General features: G+C 47.7%; 1 protein-coding gene across 1 annotated transcript in view; it reads left to right on the plus strand.

The window, feature by feature from the left end:
• The window catches only part of IGF2R (insulin like growth factor 2 receptor), a 122,934-nt gene that overhangs the window by 74,903 nt on the left and 29,687 nt on the right, over positions 1-18,344 (plus strand). Inside the window, exons 20-32 of the mRNA XM_078370419.1 lie at positions 3,496-3,597; positions 5,196-5,297; positions 6,052-6,244; positions 7,379-7,549; positions 8,329-8,472; positions 8,579-8,754; positions 9,043-9,130; positions 9,598-9,813; positions 10,562-10,692; positions 10,965-11,062; positions 14,283-14,419; positions 15,589-15,779; positions 17,749-17,875. Of these exons, the coding sequence (XP_078226545.1) occupies positions 3,496-3,597; positions 5,196-5,297; positions 6,052-6,244; positions 7,379-7,549; positions 8,329-8,472; positions 8,579-8,754; positions 9,043-9,130; positions 9,598-9,813; positions 10,562-10,692; positions 10,965-11,062; positions 14,283-14,419; positions 15,589-15,779; positions 17,749-17,875 (1,876 nt within the window). The remainder of the gene's footprint in view (positions 1-3,495; positions 3,598-5,195; positions 5,298-6,051; positions 6,245-7,378; positions 7,550-8,328; positions 8,473-8,578; positions 8,755-9,042; positions 9,131-9,597; positions 9,814-10,561; positions 10,693-10,964; positions 11,063-14,282; positions 14,420-15,588; positions 15,780-17,748; positions 17,876-18,344) is intronic.

Below are 18,344 nucleotides of genomic sequence, written 5' to 3' on the forward strand. Positions count from 1 at the left end.
ATCTACAAAAAATAAGAAAATTTAGTCAAGTGTGGTGGCATATGCATGTAGTCCCAGTTACTCTGGAGGCTGAGGCAGGAGGGTTCCTTGAGCCTAGGAAGTTGAGGATTCAGTGAGCCATGACTGCACTGCTGTCTGGAAGACAAAGTTAGCCCATGTCTTAAAGAAAAATAAAAAAATTGGGAGGCAGAGATGGGAAGATAGTTTGAGCCCAGGAGTTTGAGACCAGCCTTGGCAACCTAGTGAGACCCCCATGTCTACAAAAAAATAAAAAAATTAGCCAAATGTGGTGGTGTGTACCTGTAGTCCCAGCTACTCAGGAGGCTGAGGTGGGAGGATGACTTGGGCCCAGGAGGCAGAGGTTGCAGTAAGCTGAGGATGTGCTACTGTACTGCAGCCCCTGGGTAACAGTGCAAGATCCTGTTTCAAAATAATCGTCATCGTAAAACAAATTAAGGCTAGGAGATAGAGGAGGTGAGTGGGGTTGCTGTTGATCCTGAGTTCCTTAGCCAGGGGAGAACGTCAGACCATGTGGAGTTTGCTCTGCTCTTCTTCCCATGGAAATGCTTTGGGGCCACTTTGTACAGTACCAATTGTTTCTGTTTTTTAATTGGGGTAAATATATATATAACATAAAACTGACGACTCTCACTGTCTTTGGGTTACGTACATTAGGCACGTCTCTCATGTCGTGCATCCATCACCAGTATCTATGTCCAGAACTCTTTTTCTTTTTTTTGAGACAGGGTCTTACTCTGTCACCCACACTAGAGCACAGTGTATGCACTCATTGCTCACTGCATCACTGCAGCCTCGACTTTCTGGCCTCAAGTGATCCTCTCACCTCAGCCTCCTGAGTAGTTGGAACTCAGGTGGAGTTATCTGTAGTTACCAAAATTGTTCTTAAATATTTTATAGAGAGGGGGTCTCCCTATATTGCCCAAGCTGGTCTTTAAACTCCTAGGTTCAAGCAGTCCTCCTGCCTCAGCTTCCTAAAATGCTGGGCTTATAAGTATGAGCCACTACACACAGCCTAGATATTTTTTGATGATCTTAAATCTAATTGCTTTTGTCAGCTGAAGAATGATGAGATTCCTGAATTTGGAAAGGAGAGTTTTGTTTTTCATAAACGGTTGCACCCTACAGGGTGGCAGTTTCTGACAGGCTGGGAAGCATAACCTGAGGCCAGAAACCAGAAACAAGCACTTGGAGGGAGGAAGACTAAGACAGGAATGGATGCTGAGCAGGTTAGCCAAGTATACATATTCAGCAGATTGCAGGGAGGAGCTATGCATATTCACGAAGAGGTGGCACACACGTGCATGGTAGGCTAACATGTGTAGCATGTGTCCCACGTTCATTTTCGGTTGGAGACGTAACATTTAAATGTGTTACAATTAGGCCCTGTATGTCAAAAGGTGAAGCAAAGGACACAAAAGCCCTCTATGTGGAGCCTCTATAGACGGCCAGGACCACCTGGGAATTGTGGTCTCTTATCAGGAGGAAATGCCGGTCAACTGCAGTGTTGTCAGAACCACAGAAAGGATGGACATTGGCAGGCCGCGGTATGATACCAGCAGCGGAGTCTTTCAAACGGGATGGCTTCTGATTAGCACTTAGGGAAGAAGGCCTAGCAGTTAGTGAGGAAAGGGGTGTAATGAGATGTGTCTCCCCTCCAACCCCGTTATGGACAGGAATGCCGTTTTTAAGGTTTCTCTGGGGTCTCCTTGGCCAAGAGTGGGATGTGTTCAGTCAGTTGTGGGGCCAAGGATTTTATTTTTATTTCTTACCTTATTGCCTGTAGTTTTAGGTTTATACCAGGGTTATGTGTTTTTGAGAAATTATCCAATGGTTAGAATTGCGGAGAGAGTAAGCCATGTTCACCATCAGCTACATTATTAATAGTCCCTTGTTAAGTAAGGGTGAGTGGCCGCTTCCTCCAGCCCAACTGAAATGAGACAGGAGGATGCATACTTGCCCTGCAGTGGCCCAGTGGGCACTGTGTCACTCACGTGCCTGGTCCACTTTGTCATTGGCTAACACACTCTTTTCCCTAAGAGATACTTACTTCCTTTAGAGTTGAAGATCTCTGTGATCAGGGAATGCATGACCGGCAGGCTGAGCCTGGCCCGAGCTCTCTGCAGGAGGTATTCTCTTGAGGTTGTGCATACTCTCCTTAGGTTCACCTTGAGCTTGGGCCGCCCACTTCTCTCAGTCGCAGCAAAGATCCAGGTTCCGTGGGGATGTGGCCAGGTTGTCGAGTTCAGCCTGGCAATCTCTGTTCTGGGCGCGTCTGTGCCTGCCCTGCCTGTGGACTGCTCCCTCCCTCTCTGGTTTCTTTTTGCTATTGAGACCCTGGGTAGTTCCAGAAAATTCTTGGACCCTGAATTTTCCAGCTTTTCTGTGATACCTGATTTAGTTTACAGAGTAACTTCACATTGTCATCGTGTCCGTCAGCACTCATATGCGGCCTGCTACACAGCACGGCCCAGGAAGACACTCACTGAAGGAAGAAGGGCCGTGCTCCCAGGTGATTTGTAGTCACAGAACTTTCACAGATTAAAGCTCAGTCACTTTCACAAGCACACTGTGAAGTGGAAGGAGCAGGTGTGTTTTTATTCTACTGCTAGTGTTGGTGAGGCCTAGAGTGGGCAGGGGCTTTCCAGTGTAGGAGCCTGTGAGGGGCAGGGGTGTGGACTCAGTGTTAGTGGCTGTTGTTCCTGAACCCGTGACCCTGGGCAGGTGTCTTTACTTCTTTGTGCCTCAGTTTTCTCATTCATAGGCTATGTTTGTGGGTCACTGTGAGGTGCAGTTGAGAAATGCTAACAAAACTCAGTGCAGTTCTGGTGTGTGATAAACACTCAAGAATCGGCAGCTACCATGTGGTGGTGATGCTCTCACAAAGGTAATGGCTCTCTGGGGGAACTTTTTATGGAAATGTACACATGGAAGGGTATGGAGATGATAACGAGATACAGCTGGGTGAGTTTCTGCAAACTGAACATGGCTGAACAGGACACACATCAAGAAAGAACATGCTACCTCCTAGGAGCCCTCCTGTGCCCCTTCCTGCCACTGCTCAGCACCTTCCTGACCTCTGACAGCGCAGGCCACTGTTGCCTCATCCTGCGCTGATGTTGGTGAATCCCATGTACTGTCACTTTTGTGTATGGATTCTTGCATTCAACTTATTGTGTAGGGTGCTTCTCAGAAGCATATACTTGGATTCAGACCTAGGTTTGGATCCAGATTCTACCATTTACTGCTGGCATGATTTCTATATTTCTTAATATCCAAGTGTAAGAGATTATTTTGCCTTCATAGGGAGAATGAGAACATTAAATTCTAATTAGGTAATGCACATTAAGTGCCTAGCATATGGCTGACTCAACATCCAGCAGATTTTGGCTATTTTTATGTCACAGGCTAGTATTCTTTTGGTTAGATATAGTTCTATGATACTGTTTTGATTTTATCCTGGATTTGCCCTTTCAGAACAGCCACCCCATCTTTTCTCTCAACTGGGAATGTGTGGTCAGTTTCCTGTGGAACACAGAGGCTGCCTGTCCCATCCAGACAATGACGGATACAGACCAGGTATGTGTGCTGTCACCTGGCCTCATGCTGAATGGCCTATTGGACATCTTCAACTCACCCAGTGTCCCAGCTCTGAACTGACCCTGTCCCTGCTTTCTGAATCAGTTACTGTGTTGCATTGACAGTGGGTGTCTGCAGGTCACCCTGAGTTCCTCTCCACCCCCAGCTCCCGGATCCTGGGATAAGAACCAGGTCCCTTAGTCTTAACTCTCTGCTCACTGTAGTTTCCTTCCTTTTGTCTCCATTCCTTTGTTCCTCACATGTGACAGTGGCGTCCTGGTGGGCTCTGGGGCTTCTGCATCACTGGCAGACATCTGACTAGTTGACACCCAAACCATCTTAGTATGTTTTAATGTGACCCTATCCATAGAGCAGAGCCCACAGGTGTTAATGTGATCCTGTCTGTGGGGTGAGGCCTGGCCCTGTGCATAGGGCAGATCCCACAGGTGTTAATGTGATCTTGTCTGTAGGGTGAGGCCTGTGAGTCTCACCGTGGCCCTGTGCGTAGGGCAGATCCCACAGGTGTTAATGTGATCCTGTCTGTAGGGTGAGGCCTATGAGTCTCACCGTGGCCCTGTGCATAGGGCAGATCCCACAGGTGTTAATGTGATCCTGTCTGTAGGGTGAGGCCTGTGAGTCTCACCGTGGCCCTGTGTGTAGGGCAGATCCCACAGGTGTTAATGTGATCCTGTCTGTAGGGTGAGGTCTGTGAGTCTCACCGTGGCCTTGTGCATAGGGCAGAGCCCACAGGTGTTAATGTGCCACTTGAGGCACTCAGTGCCTGCTGTGTTCTCTGGCTCCTCCCGCCCTCTGCCCAAGTCTGTGCTCTCCCCTTGTTGAATGTGCCCTGCAGGCCATAGCAGTAAGCTGCTCAGTGATGTTCTCTCTGACCTCTCCAGGGTAGTGAGTTGTTCACACAGCACTGTGTATATTTCTTTATCGTGGGACCTGTATGCCTCCCTGCTTCCTCTAAGCCACACTGTAGACTCTGGCAGCAGAGACCAGGGCTTTTCCAAACTGTCAGACCCAGCACAGGGTCCTGGCTTTGTAAGTGCTCAGTGAGGGCAGGATGCCAGGCACCCTTATTCATGGACAGTGTTTCTGGGGCTGTGGCCACTGTCCCCGTCTCTGCATTCATTGGACAGAGGAAGGCCCAGAGCAAAGTTAAATTTACCAAGGAGATGAGAGGATATTGTTGGACAGTCACCCAATCATACTTCCCATGACTACCTTAAGTGAATAATTAAGACAGAAAACAGAACATGAGATTTCTTAAGATGTTTATTTTCTTGAAGAAATTAATTTATGGGCCTTATGTTTCCTAGTCTTCTTAGTCAGGGAGGTGCAGTAGCTTTAACATCTTTCAGGTGAATGTAATTTCTGAGTCTGGACTCATACTTGGTATACTTCAGGGTGGTATATTTCAAGAGGCTGCTGAGTACACGTAGGGCTACATTTTTGATTGGGATTTTGAAAGTAAGTGGAGAAGCAGCTTTGTCGGGTGCATACATGCAGGTGTCTGGAGGTGCTGGGTGTTTGTCATGTTCCTGTGGAATTGCTTTGAATGCGCCTCTTTTTCCCCATTTTGTTTCCTGTAGGCTTGCTCTATAAGGGATCCCAACAGTGGGTTTGTGTTTAATCTTAACCCGCTGAACAGTTCACAAGGATATGTGGTCTCCAGCATTGGGAAGACTTTTGTGGTAAGAGCAATGTGATGAATTTCCAGTTTGCTTTGAAACAAGGAGAGAGTCACTTGCACCAGGTGATTCAGGAGACAGAATTTCCCAGGGCACCGGTGACAGCTTTCGCTCAGAAGGCGATAGGAAAATCCAGGTTTAAGGGAAGAATGGAGTAAAACCATTTACCACTGTTCTGGTACAGTTCAGACATGAAGACTGTTATTCTTCAAATAATAAGTTCTCTTTAAGGAAACACTTTCTGTATGTAGTCCTGGAGCCTGTACTCGTCCCTCGGTCTCTCCTTACTGTGTCATCACACCAGAGAGTACAAATGACTTCATTTTTGCAATTATAATTTTAATGGGATGATACCAACATTTTTAAGACATATAGGATACTGCTTTGTATTTACTTGTAATTAACATGATTTCAATGATTTGTACTTTCTGATAATTGAAAATGTTACAACATTATGACTCCTGTGTCTTCCCTCCCTTACGTATGGTACATTATTAAATGCAATAGATCTTACGCATTGATAGATCCAGGGCTATATAAGTAAAATGATGGATGTACTAAACCTTAGAGGCAGTTTATAGATACTGCTCTTAGGACTTACGTACTAACTGTACTAACACGCTGGAAGGTGGGAAGTCGGTAAGATGACTAGCAAATAACAAACGTTTGACCCAGTGGGATTTGGAGTTGCTGGGGTTCTTGTCGGTGGTGAGATGCATAGTACAAACTCGTTCGGCTCTTACTGTCTGACCTGCAGTTTAATGTCTGTGGCACAATGCCCGTCTGTGGGACCGTCCTGGGAAAACCTGCTTCTGGCTGTGAGGCAGAAACTCAAATTGAAGAGCTAAAGAATCTGCGGCCAGAAAGGCCAGTTGGAGTTGAGAAAAGCCTCCAGCTGTCCACCGAGGGCTTCATCACTCTGACCTACACAGGGCCTCTCTCTGGCAAAGGTGAGCTCAGAGCCGTGCTGTTTTTGGAGCTAAAAAGGGCCCCGGTGGTTTTGTGGCTGGCCGTGCACCTTTCTGAGTGTAGGATGTGGACACTTCCGCCACCTGGGCTGTGCTGTCCACCTTGCTGCTGGAGCCACCAGATTGGTCTTCCTGCATTTGACCTCACAGAATACAGGAGTCCCATTGTCCATGGGTTCACTTTGTGTGGTCTTACATGGTCTGAAAATAATAAGGTATTTTGAAAGAAAGAATGAGAGACCACATTCACGTAATTTTTATTACAGTGTATCGTTACTGTTGTTCTGTTTTATTGTTAGTCTCTTGCTGTGCCTAACTTACAAATTAAACTTCATTCTTGGTTGGTGTGTACAGGAAGCAGCATAGTATGTAGAGGGTTCTCAATTTCAGGCATCCACTGTGGGTCTCAGAACATATCCCCCTGCAGATAAGGGGGCCTGCTGTAGCCTGTATTCAACACAGCAGTCAGAGTGATGTTTCTGAAATGTCACATAATGTCACTTCCCAGCTCAGAGCCCTCGGAGGCTCTGCACTACACCTAGAGTACAAGGCAGCATCCACAGTATGGCCATGGGGCACCCATGGGGGCTCTCTGAGACAGTTAGCCCCTCCTCTTCCCGCAGTCTGCTGGCCTCCCTGTTTCTGTTATGAATGAAGCGCACTCTCCCTCACCCTCCCCTCCCGAGTCTTTGTACTTGCTGCTTGCTCTGCAACCAGCACAGCTGCGGGCAGGGGTTTTCTTCTGCTTCATTCATTCCTGTATGTGGTAGGAACTTAGTATTTTTTGAGTAAACCAACAAATTAGAGTGACGTTATCTTCTAATGCTTAGATTGATAAACTCATGTGGGATTTAAATATTTTCTGGAAGAGTAGGAATGCCAAGATGTTAGGCTCATGGTATAAACCTGTCACAACACAGGCCACTGTTGCAGTGAGAGTGGCCACTCTGTTCATGTCGAGTCCCCTGTAGCAGACCTGGTGCCCCGTGTCATTGTTCTCATGAATGGCTGCAAAGCTTGTTGCCAGTGGTGGCCCTGTCCTGTTGCTGACTTTATTTGTGGGCTGCGTCATGAATACTGTGCTGTTTCTTAAATCTGGGCCTTCTTGCTCTCCAGGGACTGCTGATGCTTTTATCATCCGCTTCGTTTGCAATGATGATGTTTACCCAGGGAACCCCAAATTCCTGCATCAAGACATCGACTCTGGGCAAGGGATCCGAAACACTTACTTTGAGTTTCAAACTGCATTGGCCTGTGTTCCTTCTCCAGTAGACTGCCAAGTGACTGGTAAGGCCGTGTAGCAAGAGTCAGCATGTGTGTGTGAGTGGATAGGGAGGTGTGTTTCTGTGTGTGTGTATTTTTGTGTGCATGGTGTGTGTGCTTGGTTTTGCAAGCAGCATGACATTTCTGTCACATACTTCCTTCGAATGATGCTTAGAGTTGTAATATTTTTCTTGAAGAGAATCTGACTCTATAGTTAATGGTTTTAAACCAGCTTTTGGGATCAGATGCATCTTAAGAACAGAGAAGAACACGCAGAGGAAACAAATTTCACAAACACTGTCAGAGCTTCTTATTTGAGGATGAAAAAAGAAAAAGATATTAAAACTCCCTAAGCTGTGCCCTGGAAGCTGACAGAGCATGCAGGAGCCCTCGACCTCTGGGGTTGGCCCTGCCACCTCTGCAGCAGTGGTAGTTCCTTGTCAAGGGCAGTGAAGGTTTAAATATTTGTTTGTTTGATTGTTTTTTTAAAGAGTCTTTAGGGTCTTACTATGTTGTCAGGCTGGCCTTGAACTCCTGGTCCTAAGTGATCCTCCTGCCTCAGCCTCTGGAGTATCTGGGACTATGGGTGCATGCCACCATACCTGGCTGTGAAGGGCCGTTTTGAGGGATAGAGGGGGTGTGTTTCTATAGGCAAAGCCTCTCTGCCTCCTGTGGATTTCCTTATTCCTCACAGTTAGCAATGCCAGGTTCATGCCCCACAGTGTTTACTTAGGGTGAAAGGCAGTTCTTGAGAGCTCACAAGGAGGCAGAGTTCTCCAGCTTGATTTTTCATTGTCTTTCAGACCTGGCTGGAAATGAGTACGACCTGAGTGGCTTAAGCACAGTCAGGAAGCCTTGGACAGCTGTTGACACCTCTGTCGATGGGAGAAAGAGGACTTTCTATTTGAGCGTTTGCAATCCTCTCCCTTACATTCCTGGATGCCATGGTGAGTTCTGTTTGGTCTCTTGATCAGCGTCTGTTCATACTGTTCGAGCGTTTGACTCAAGGTCATCTCCTTCTGTATGCCCAAGCTACGTATTCTGTTCTTCCAGGCAGCTCACTGGGGTCTTGCTTAGTGTCAGAAGACAATAGCTGGAACCTGGGTGTGGTGCAGATGAGCCCCCAAGTTGCAGCGAATGGATCTTTGAGCATCGTGTATGTCAACGGTGACAAATGTGGGAGCCAGCGCTACTCCACCAGGATCACGTTTGAGTGTGCTCAGATATCGGTGTGTGTACAGACCAGCAGTGAGATCTTGTCCCTGGGTCACTCCATTTCCCATTTCCCTTTCATCTCAGAATCTTCTATCCTGTGTGAAACTTGCCCGTGTTTTCATGGAATTTCAGCCAGTGCTAAGGTTTGACGAGAATACACTCATTTCTTCAGGTCTTAAATGTTTAATAAATGCTGTGTATTTTGCGCATGGAGGTCAAAGATTGGGTACTAATAATGGCTATCATTTGAGTAATTTTAAAAATAAACAGGAAACAAATCAGGCTGCTGGTTTGTATTACAGGGCTCACCAGCATTTCAGCTTCAGGATGTCTGTGAGTACGTGTTTATCTGGAGAACTGTGGAAGCCTGCCCCATTGTCAGAGTGGAAGGTAGGACTGGGCCTGTCTCTCACGGTCATTGTAGATGTATAGAGTAGCAGACATTCTGAACGATGCCTTTGATGTGAGACCGTGTGATAACGGCCTCAGCTGGGGTCATGAAAAACATGCTAGGGGGTGGATAGTTTCTTATCCTTGAGCTTTTTTTACCCAGGTACATTGCTAATTTTACCAGTGCCATTTTCCTTACGCGCCTGGATCAGTGGGATTTTGGCATCTGACACTTGAAGACACTAATGTGGGGTTTGGTTTTGTGGTGTTTGATGAAGCAGGTCTTTATTCTGGGACCTAGACTTTTCTAGAAAGCTGTTTGCCAGGCGAGTTGTATTATATATAATGGCTTTTAATGCCCATTTATCGTTGGTATTTACCTAATCAACCATTGTAAAGCGTTTTGCTCGAAAACATGAATGCGTGTGTGGTCACAGTTGCCCCTCACTTCTTCCATGTTCTTGAAGGAGACAACTGTGAGGTGAAAGACCCGAGGCATGGCAGCTTGTATGACCTGAAGCCCCTGGGCCTCAACGACACCATCGTGCCTGCTGGTGAATATACCTACTACTTCCGGGTCTGTGGGAAGCTCTCCTCAGACGTCTGTCTCACGAGTGACAAGACCAAGGTCGTCTCCTCATGCCAGGAAAAGCGGGACCCTCTGGGATTTCACAAAGTGGCAGGTACCATCGTTTGTCCTTTTCCTTTTGTTGCAAAAGAATGGAATTAAAATATTAAAATACTTTGCTAAAGATGAATTTTTTCTTGAGTCAAAAATGTGAGTATTCTACTGTAAAAAAACAGAAACATATTAATGATATTTGGATTTTGCTTGATTTTCTTAATCAGAGTACATGCTGAAGGATGTGGGTAGAGCGTATCTATTTTCTCAGCCGTGCCAGTTACCGACACTAAGATCACATTTCTCTTCTTTATTACAATGTTGGGACACAGTGAGGTAGCCAGTGATGGATATTCTGAGGTAGTACTTGATAGAATTCAGTCAGAGGGAATGCATTTAGTATGAGGTTTGGCTATAAAATTGTAGGGCAGGCTGTTGGTCATTCATGCTGTTTCAGCAGTTGAGCAAGATTTAAATATATTTAGGAACCTGTAAAAATGAAGTTGAAGTAGCCGGTGGTGAGTGGTAAATGGACAGCCCTCAGGCACAGTGGAGAAAGTGACATTCCCTTAGGTGATGAGGCTAAGGAATGCCACGGGTCAGTCTGTGACGCCGGAGCAGCCTTGGACAGGAGGAAGCGTGAGTTTATTCCCAAGTGTAATATGACAGGGAGTGCATGGTACGGTGCCAGGAGGCCAGAGAAACTTTGTCTGGCACCCTTCAGGACGTGTGGCATCACATGTCTTCAGCTAAGTTTGGCAGCCTCGGGAACTGAAACAAACCTTATTTAACATCCTCCTTCTTTACAGGTCTCCTGACTCAAAAGCTAACTTATGAGAATGGCTTGTTAAAAATGAACTTCACTGGGGGGGACACTTGCCATAAGGTTTATCAGCGCTCCACAGCCATCTTCTTCTACTGCGACCGCAGCACCCAGCAGGTGAGTGAGCTCTGATGGCCCTCCGCGGGGTCTTCTCCTACCCTCAGGCTGCTGGGATCATACTAGAAAGAATCTGTCCTCAGATCTCATAAAATCTTCTGGTCAAGCGAGTTTAAAATATACAGTTTACAGAAAATATGTTGAAGCTTTCATCATTTAGTATTGATTTTTATGAACATCGCCATTCTTTACTATTTGTATTCTTTAAACTCAAAGCATAAACTAAAGTTTCACATTCTCACTTTTATATATGTGCATCTTAACTTTTTTAGCCAGTATTTCTAAAGGAGACTTCAGATTGTTCCTACTTGTTTGAGTGGCGAACGCAGTATGCCTGCCCACCTTTCGATCTGACTGAGTGTTCATTCAAGTAAGTCGATGGATATGTTGTCTCTTTTGGACAGACTGACTTGGTATGATTTTGCTTTAATAATTAGTGGTCTGAGAGACAGGGATAAGATTAGTTGTTTTACCTAGGACTAGGTTTGCTACTATTAAAATGAGGAGTCGGGCTAGGTTAACTCTCAGCCCCGTCACCACCTTGAGCTGCTGTGGTGCCTGTGCGTGGGGAGGGGATTGGAGGCAAGGCAGAGAGTGGATGCCTGGCACGCTCGCGCGAGCCACACGTCAGTGAGCAAAGTGGGCCAGGAGTGGTGTGGTGGCCCCTGTGATGAAGGGAGGTCTTCGTTGCATATGATCGTCCTCAGAGCTGCTCTCACAGCTTTGCCAGATCGACCTCTGGACACCTTGGGTCCTATCCTTGGAGATTTTGGTTTTGTAGGTCTGCGGTTCTGTTTTTTGGAGGGATGCCCTAGCAGTTCCACCATGTGAGAGACCGAGTACGAGCCATTTGGTCACCACTGACTTTCCTGGGGAAAGTTGATTCTGTTTCCTTCCAGCCTTTGTCCTGTTGTCCATCTGTTATTTATATAGGTGAAATCATCACTGAAATTTTAGTAACATATGTAAATTCAGACATTTAGTAATTTATGTTCAGTGACCTTAAATCATAATTTTAGTATCTTTACATTTCCAATTAACATTTTGTCAATATTTTCATTTGAAATTTGTTTCTCATTTCTAGTGGATGTGAATTGTTCTCTGTCGATATCCCTGGTTCACTTAGCATTCTTTTTCTGCCATTTGAGGCTGACTTCCGTTTTCTAATATTTATATACAAGGGATAAAATTTTGATTTTCTTTGCACATAAAGCTTTTTTCCTAAAGATACACACACACACACACACACACACACACACACGTATGACACACACACACACACACACACACACGTATGAATGTATGTATGTATTTTTTTTTTGAGACTCTGTCACCCAGGATGCAGTGCAGTTGCATGATCTTGGTTCACTGCAACCTCCACCTCCCTTGTTCAAGCAATTATTCTGCCTCAGCATCCCTAGCACCTGGGATGATAGGCACCACCATGCCTGGCTAATTTTTCTATTTTTAGTAGAGATGGGGTTTCACCCTGTTGGCCAGGCTGGTCTTGAACTCTTGACCTCAGGTGATCCTCCCACCTTGGCCTCCCAAAGTGCTGGGATTACAGGCGTGAGCCACTGTGCTTAGCCTTCCTAAAGATATTTTTATGCTAAGTTTTTAAAAGTTGAATTAAGTCAGAGGAGAATTTTGTAATTCTTATAATAAAAGTTAATACTTGTCTACTGTAATTAATTGAGAGTCCAAAAATACTAATATATGAAATAAAATTACGCACCTCACCTCTTCCTCCCCTACCCCTGGCTTCATTCCACTTTTACCATTTCTTCTCGTTCTTTTTAGAACCTTCTGTAACTCTAAACCTCTGTTTGTCAGCTTCTATTGGTGTCTGTTGACTCTGTTTTAAAAGATGAAAGATGTCTTTCACTGCTGCTGTTCTTGTTTCCTCACTCCTGTGCCCTAGCTTCATTAATTCTATTTTTAGTTCTTCTTTTTTTTCTGAGATGGAGTTTCGCTCATTACCCAGGCTGGAGTGCAGTGGTGCGATCTCGGTTCACTGCAACCTCCGCCTCCTGGGTTCAGGCAATTCACCTGCCTCAGCCTCCTGAGTAGCTGGGATTACAGGCACGCGCCACCATGCCCAGCTAATTTTTTGTATTTTTAGTAGAGATGGGGTTTCACCATGTTGACCAGGATGGTCTCGATCTCTAGACCTTGTGATCCACCCGCCTCGGCCTCCCAAAGTGCTGGGATTACAGGCTTGAGCCACCGCGCCCGGCCCTATTTTTATTTCTTCTATTGAATGCTTTTGGAGCCGGTGGTGATACACACTAAATTCTGTTCTTGCCCAGTCACCTTTAGGCAGCCTTCCCTTCCTGCTGCCTGCCCTGGTCCGGGCACTCCTCCTCTTGTGCCTGCAGTGCTGCAGTCACCACTCCAGGGTCTCCCTGCCACACCCCTTGTCACGTGTTTGGTTAGTCCCTCCCAGTAATTAGAGCGATCCTCTTGAGATATAAGTCCCACCATGTGGCTCTTGCTGAACCCTCCAGCACAGCGAGCTGTGCTGTTTAATACAGTACCCTCAGCTTAGCACATCGTTTTTGAATGAATGAATCTCATGTGGACCCACGGGCTGAAGTTCTTAGTCCGACGGATGTAACCCCCATGTTATCTCTAGCCTCACTTTCACTCTGTTCCAGCCACAAGGGGCTTCTGCCGTTCTTAGGCCATGCTGGGCTCGGGTCCCCTTCTTGGTCGCGCCTTCTCTGGCTCCTCTGTCTAAAATTTCAACAGCTCCTTTCCTCTACCCCTCAAACTTCATATCCCACTCATCTGCCTTTTCTTCTTCAACTCTTTATTTCCATCAAATATACTATATATTTTTAAAAATCTGTCTCGTTCCTGGTCATTTTCTTTCACGGGTAATTTCTGTAACTTTGTAAGATTAGTGATGTTTATCTGTTTTGTTTAATACAGTACCCTCAGCTTAGCACATCGTTTTTGAATGAATGAATTTTCATTCCCCTCTGAGGTGCTAGGAGCTGCCGCTGAGGGGGCATCTGTAGGTGCTCCTATCCCTGCTCCACAATGGCAAAGTGTGTGTCTCACTCACGGTTATTACTGCGCCTGGCATGGGGTTGGTTCCCAGTTATTGTCTGTATTTGGGATTTCTGTAGTTAGGGAACCTTCAGCCTGCACAGAGAAGTCAAGCCCATTTCGATTTCAGTAACCAGCAGCCTTGGGTTTAAACAGCAGGTGGCCTGTCTGGCCACCCTGAATGTGGCCCCTGCTGTGTGTGCTCAGAGCATCTTGGCTTCCCACCTTTGTCACCAGCAAGTTCCACTTCTTGGTGGCCTGAGCAGACAGCACTTACTTTGCAGACTTGTGTTTTTCTGTTAAAATTAAAATTTTTTTTAAGTGAGTCTAATAGTTTTCTGAACTGAAAGTTATGTTGTTGCTGATTCTGATTGTGTGTGTGTGTGTGTGAGAGAGAGATAGAGAGAGAGAAGGGTCGAGTCTAAAGTTCTGTCAGGGTTAGGCTATGTTTGAATACTTGAACCTTTCTAAATAGAGTGCTCAGTGTTTAATTAGAATCCAGCTGAGCCTAACTAACTGCAGTGTTTTCTTTTCAGAGATGGGGCTGGCAACTCCTTTGACCTCTCATCCCTGTCAAGGTATAGTGACAACTGGGAAGCCATCACCGGGACGGGGGCCCCAGAGCACTACCTCATCAATGTCTGCAAGTCTCTGTCCCCGCAGGCCGGCACTGGTGAGAGAGGGCCTCCTCATAGGGTGGTGGTTGTAGTGAGTGTATCACAGGCTGGCACTGGTGAGAGAGGGCCTCCTCATGGGGTGGTGGCTTGTCATGAGTTTATCAAGGAGGATCAAGTAGAATGGGAATTCTTTGGAGGCACTTTAGTCTCTGCAGCATGGAAGTGGTTTGGCCAAGAAGCAGCAGGAGGAAGAATGATTTAAGGGTCTTACCTATTGACCCCTAATATTGCCCAGGATAAATAGTGCTGAGGACTGCTGGGAACATGATAACCCTTTGTGAACACGAGGAGCTGGAGGTATAATAGATGGAAATAATAACCTTCTTAGCAGGTTGGAGATGGGAGGTGTGACGTGGAGGGCCTGGTATGTGCCTGCACGTGGTGAGGGTTGTATGGTCCGTCCTTTTGTGATGAGGGACCCCTCACTTAAACCTGCAGTGCTTGGCTGAGACTGGATATCAGGTGCACGTGTGAAACCAAGGGCGTCTCCAGGGATCTTAGTACCACTCATGGCCCCTAGGAATCCTGAAGATGAAACTCATCCCCTGTTCGTGGGGTTTCATACAGCCCCACTTACATCTTGTGTGGCTCACCTCAAAGGGGGTGTAGTTATTTTTAGCTGCAGAAGCTGGTTCCATCTTCGGCTGGTTTGAGGCTGTGGGTCCACTTCCCCTTGCTGTGTTGTGCTGCGCAGACTCTGACACAACCGCTCCACCCCTGTGGCTTGGGACTAGTTCTTCACCCAGGGCACATGGCACAGCCATTTCAGGGACTGAGAAATGGGCAGAGTTCTCGGTAATTTCTTGAATAATGAAGGTGCGTGGATGTAGGCCATTTAAAGTGTTCCTCTGGTTTAATTTGGGAATATGGGCTTCATCCTAAATGGGGTTCAGAAAGAATTTCGGCTGTTGTGGCCTGGCTATCCCTCCATACCTCACATCCGCCTGCCCCAGTCCATCTGTGGCCAAACAGCACCCAAGTGAGTAAGAACTAATGTGATGTCATTGTCATCTGACTTAACATGAAAGAAATAGCAGATATTTTGGAGTGATTTTTAGAAAGCATATGAAGTTCCGTAGCATGTGTGACATTTCTTGCCTGATGAAGTTGTGTTCTAGCCTGGGGAGTCACTCAAGGCAACTCTTTCCTGTGTATGGTGCTGCAGAGCCGTGCCCTCCAGAAGCAGCCGCGTGTCTGCTGGGCGGCTCCAAGCCCCTGAACCTCGGCAGGGTGAGGGACGGACCTCAGTGGAGAGATGGCATAATTGTCCTGAAATACGTCGATGGCGACTTATGTCCAGACGGGATTCGGAAAAAGTCAACCACCATCCGACTCACCTGCAGTGAGGCCCAAGTGGTAAGGGACTGCTTCCTGGCCTTCGGCTGCTGCAGCTCTGGGAATTGGCCCATGTGCAATTGGGCTCATCTGCCTTGGAACCAAAGTTCTGGAGCCTGGGATGATGCCCCCTTACCAGTGGTTGGGGGAGCAGTGTCACCGTGGCCTGCAATCTGGGGAACCCTCGTGCTGTCTGCCTCCTTAGATGCTTGTCCGGGAGTTCCCCTCTCAGAATTGGTTCTCTTCGGAGTTTGACTCTGATCCCCTACAGCCTGTGGAGGAGATTGTTGTTTGACAAAATGCCCTTTTCTTCATGGTGGCAGCTTGAAAAGTACGAGAAGGTTGGCTGGGCCCAGGTCACAGGTAGCACTGCCACTTCCCAACCATGTAACTTGGTTAATTTCTCGATAGTCTGCACTACTCACCCGTTCATAACACGAGGTATACCTGTCTTGCCGGTCGTGGGGTTTTGAGAGAAGAGGCAGGAAGTGCTAGGTGTCATTTCTGACACATGGGAGGTGCACAGTCTGTGGGGATGAGTACCTGGGATTACTTCTTCCCTTACTGGTTTGGCATGCATGTAAGTAGGTATTGACTGCTGGTGTCTCTGTGTGTGAGATTATGGTGAGCCCCGGTGCTAGTGTACCTGACGAGCTCGGTGGGCTGACTTGGGCAGGACCAGCTTGCTGCATGTCAGGATGGCTCTTCCCATGTTCTCCAGCGGTGGGCAGCAGTGGTAGGGGAGCTTGGGTTGGGGGTTCCAGGAACTTCAGTCCTGTCCTCTTGCCTGGAGTGGCAGTGAAGTTTTCTCCTGGGAATATTGTGCAGAGGCTTAGCCCAGACTCACGAGCTGCTGGGCCCACGAGGATTCTCCTCTCTGAGCAGGGAGGCTCATGGCTGAGAACAAAAGGGCTGCCCCACATGTTGGGGACAAAGGCGATGGGGGCTGTGTGGGGGCTCTGAGCACAGGGCCTGGGAGGCTGGGAGGAAAGGTGAGGGGGTGTGTGGGGCCCCCATGCCCAAGGTCCAGGAGGCTAGGAGGGAAGGATTAGGATGGTGGTTGAGGTTCTCCATTCCCAGGGCCCAGGAGGCTGGGAGGGAAGGATGAGGGTAGTGTGTGGATGTCCCATTTCCCAGGGCCCAGGAGGCAGGGAGGGAAGGATGAGGGGTATGTCGGGCCCCCATGCCCAGGGCCCAAGAGTCTGGGAGAGAAGGATGAGGGTGGTGTGTGAGGGTCTCTGTTCCCAGGCCCAGGAGGCTGGGAGGGAAGGATGAAGGTGGTGTGTGGATGTCCCAGTTCCCAGGGCCCAGGAAACTGGGAGAGAAGGATGAGGGTGGTATGTTAGGGTCTGTTCCCAGGCCCAGGAGGCTTGGGAGGGAAGGGTTAGGGATGTGTGGGGGCCCTGTGCCCAGGGCCTGGGAACTAGACTGCAACGTGGCTTATCAGTGTGCACAGTAGGAATCATGGGGTTTACCTGGGAAGGAGGGTGCTGCTGACTCTGTGGTGGACACGAAGCGTTTTGAGATGAACACAGTAAGCCTTAGCCAGTGGGTGGATGGTTAGAATTGGCTACTTCTCTAGGTGGGTCTTTTTGTTTTGACTGTGATAATGGATTTTACTTCATTTGGGTTTTAGAATCTTATCAGTGATTTATACATTTGTGTCTCCTGGCAGCTTTTCCAGCATCCTTTGCACCCCCATCCCCAGCCCCTGTCCTGTTCCTCAGCCTAAGGGACCTTTCTGGTCCCCTAGGTGGATTGCTGCCTGTGTGTGTTTCACTTACTTGCATGGGAAGCCCATAGTCGCAGCTCAGGACACATTCTAACCCTTCGCTTTTCCTAATCTGCCCCTCATCCCACAGGCCTGTGGAGACAGAAGTTTCACATGCTTGTGGAGTTTTTCAGAGACACTTCCACTTGTAAGTTGAAATCATGATAGACATCAAATTTTTGCATGATCCCTTCAGGACCTGTCTGTGCTTCGTTGTAGAACTCCAGGCCCATGTTCATCAGTGCTGTGGAGGATTGTGAGTATACCTTTGCCTGGCCCACGGCCATAGCCTGTCCTGTGAAGAGCAACGTGCATGATGACTGCCAGGTCACCAACCCAAGCACAGGTGAGAGATGGTGCCAGTCGCCAGCCCCAGCTCAGGTGGGAGACAGTGCCCTCACCAAGCCCAGCTCATGAGGGGAGAGATCCAAGGAGAAGCCGTGGGCAGCACCCTGGGCAGAGGTGTCATGGTGTGTGCATGTGTTTGGCTTTTCTCTGGATGGGCCACTGTGTGTTCTCCTGGCTCTCCTTTGGTGGAGGAGAGAATGCTCCCTCAGACTCCCTCAGAGAATCCATCTCCCTGTCACTCTCCTGGTGTGAGAGGTGCTCCTGGCTGGGGTTACTGACAGTGTCAGCCCCAGTAGCTCTAGGCTTTCCAGGGCAGGTTAGAGCTAATCCCCTGCCTGCCTTTCGGCGTCAGTGTGGTGGGTGGCCAGGAGTCTCTCACCTGCCCTTGTGCTGGGCACCTAGAAAGGTGCAGGCGCAGTCATCGGCAGTGAGAAGTGCATGCTGGCAGGCTCTTCCCACACCCATGG

This window comes from Callithrix jacchus, chromosome 4, assembly GCF_049354715.1.
Source record: "Callithrix jacchus isolate 240 chromosome 4, calJac240_pri, whole genome shotgun sequence".
NCBI classification, from domain to species: Eukaryota; Metazoa; Chordata; class Mammalia; order Primates; family Cebidae; genus Callithrix; species Callithrix jacchus.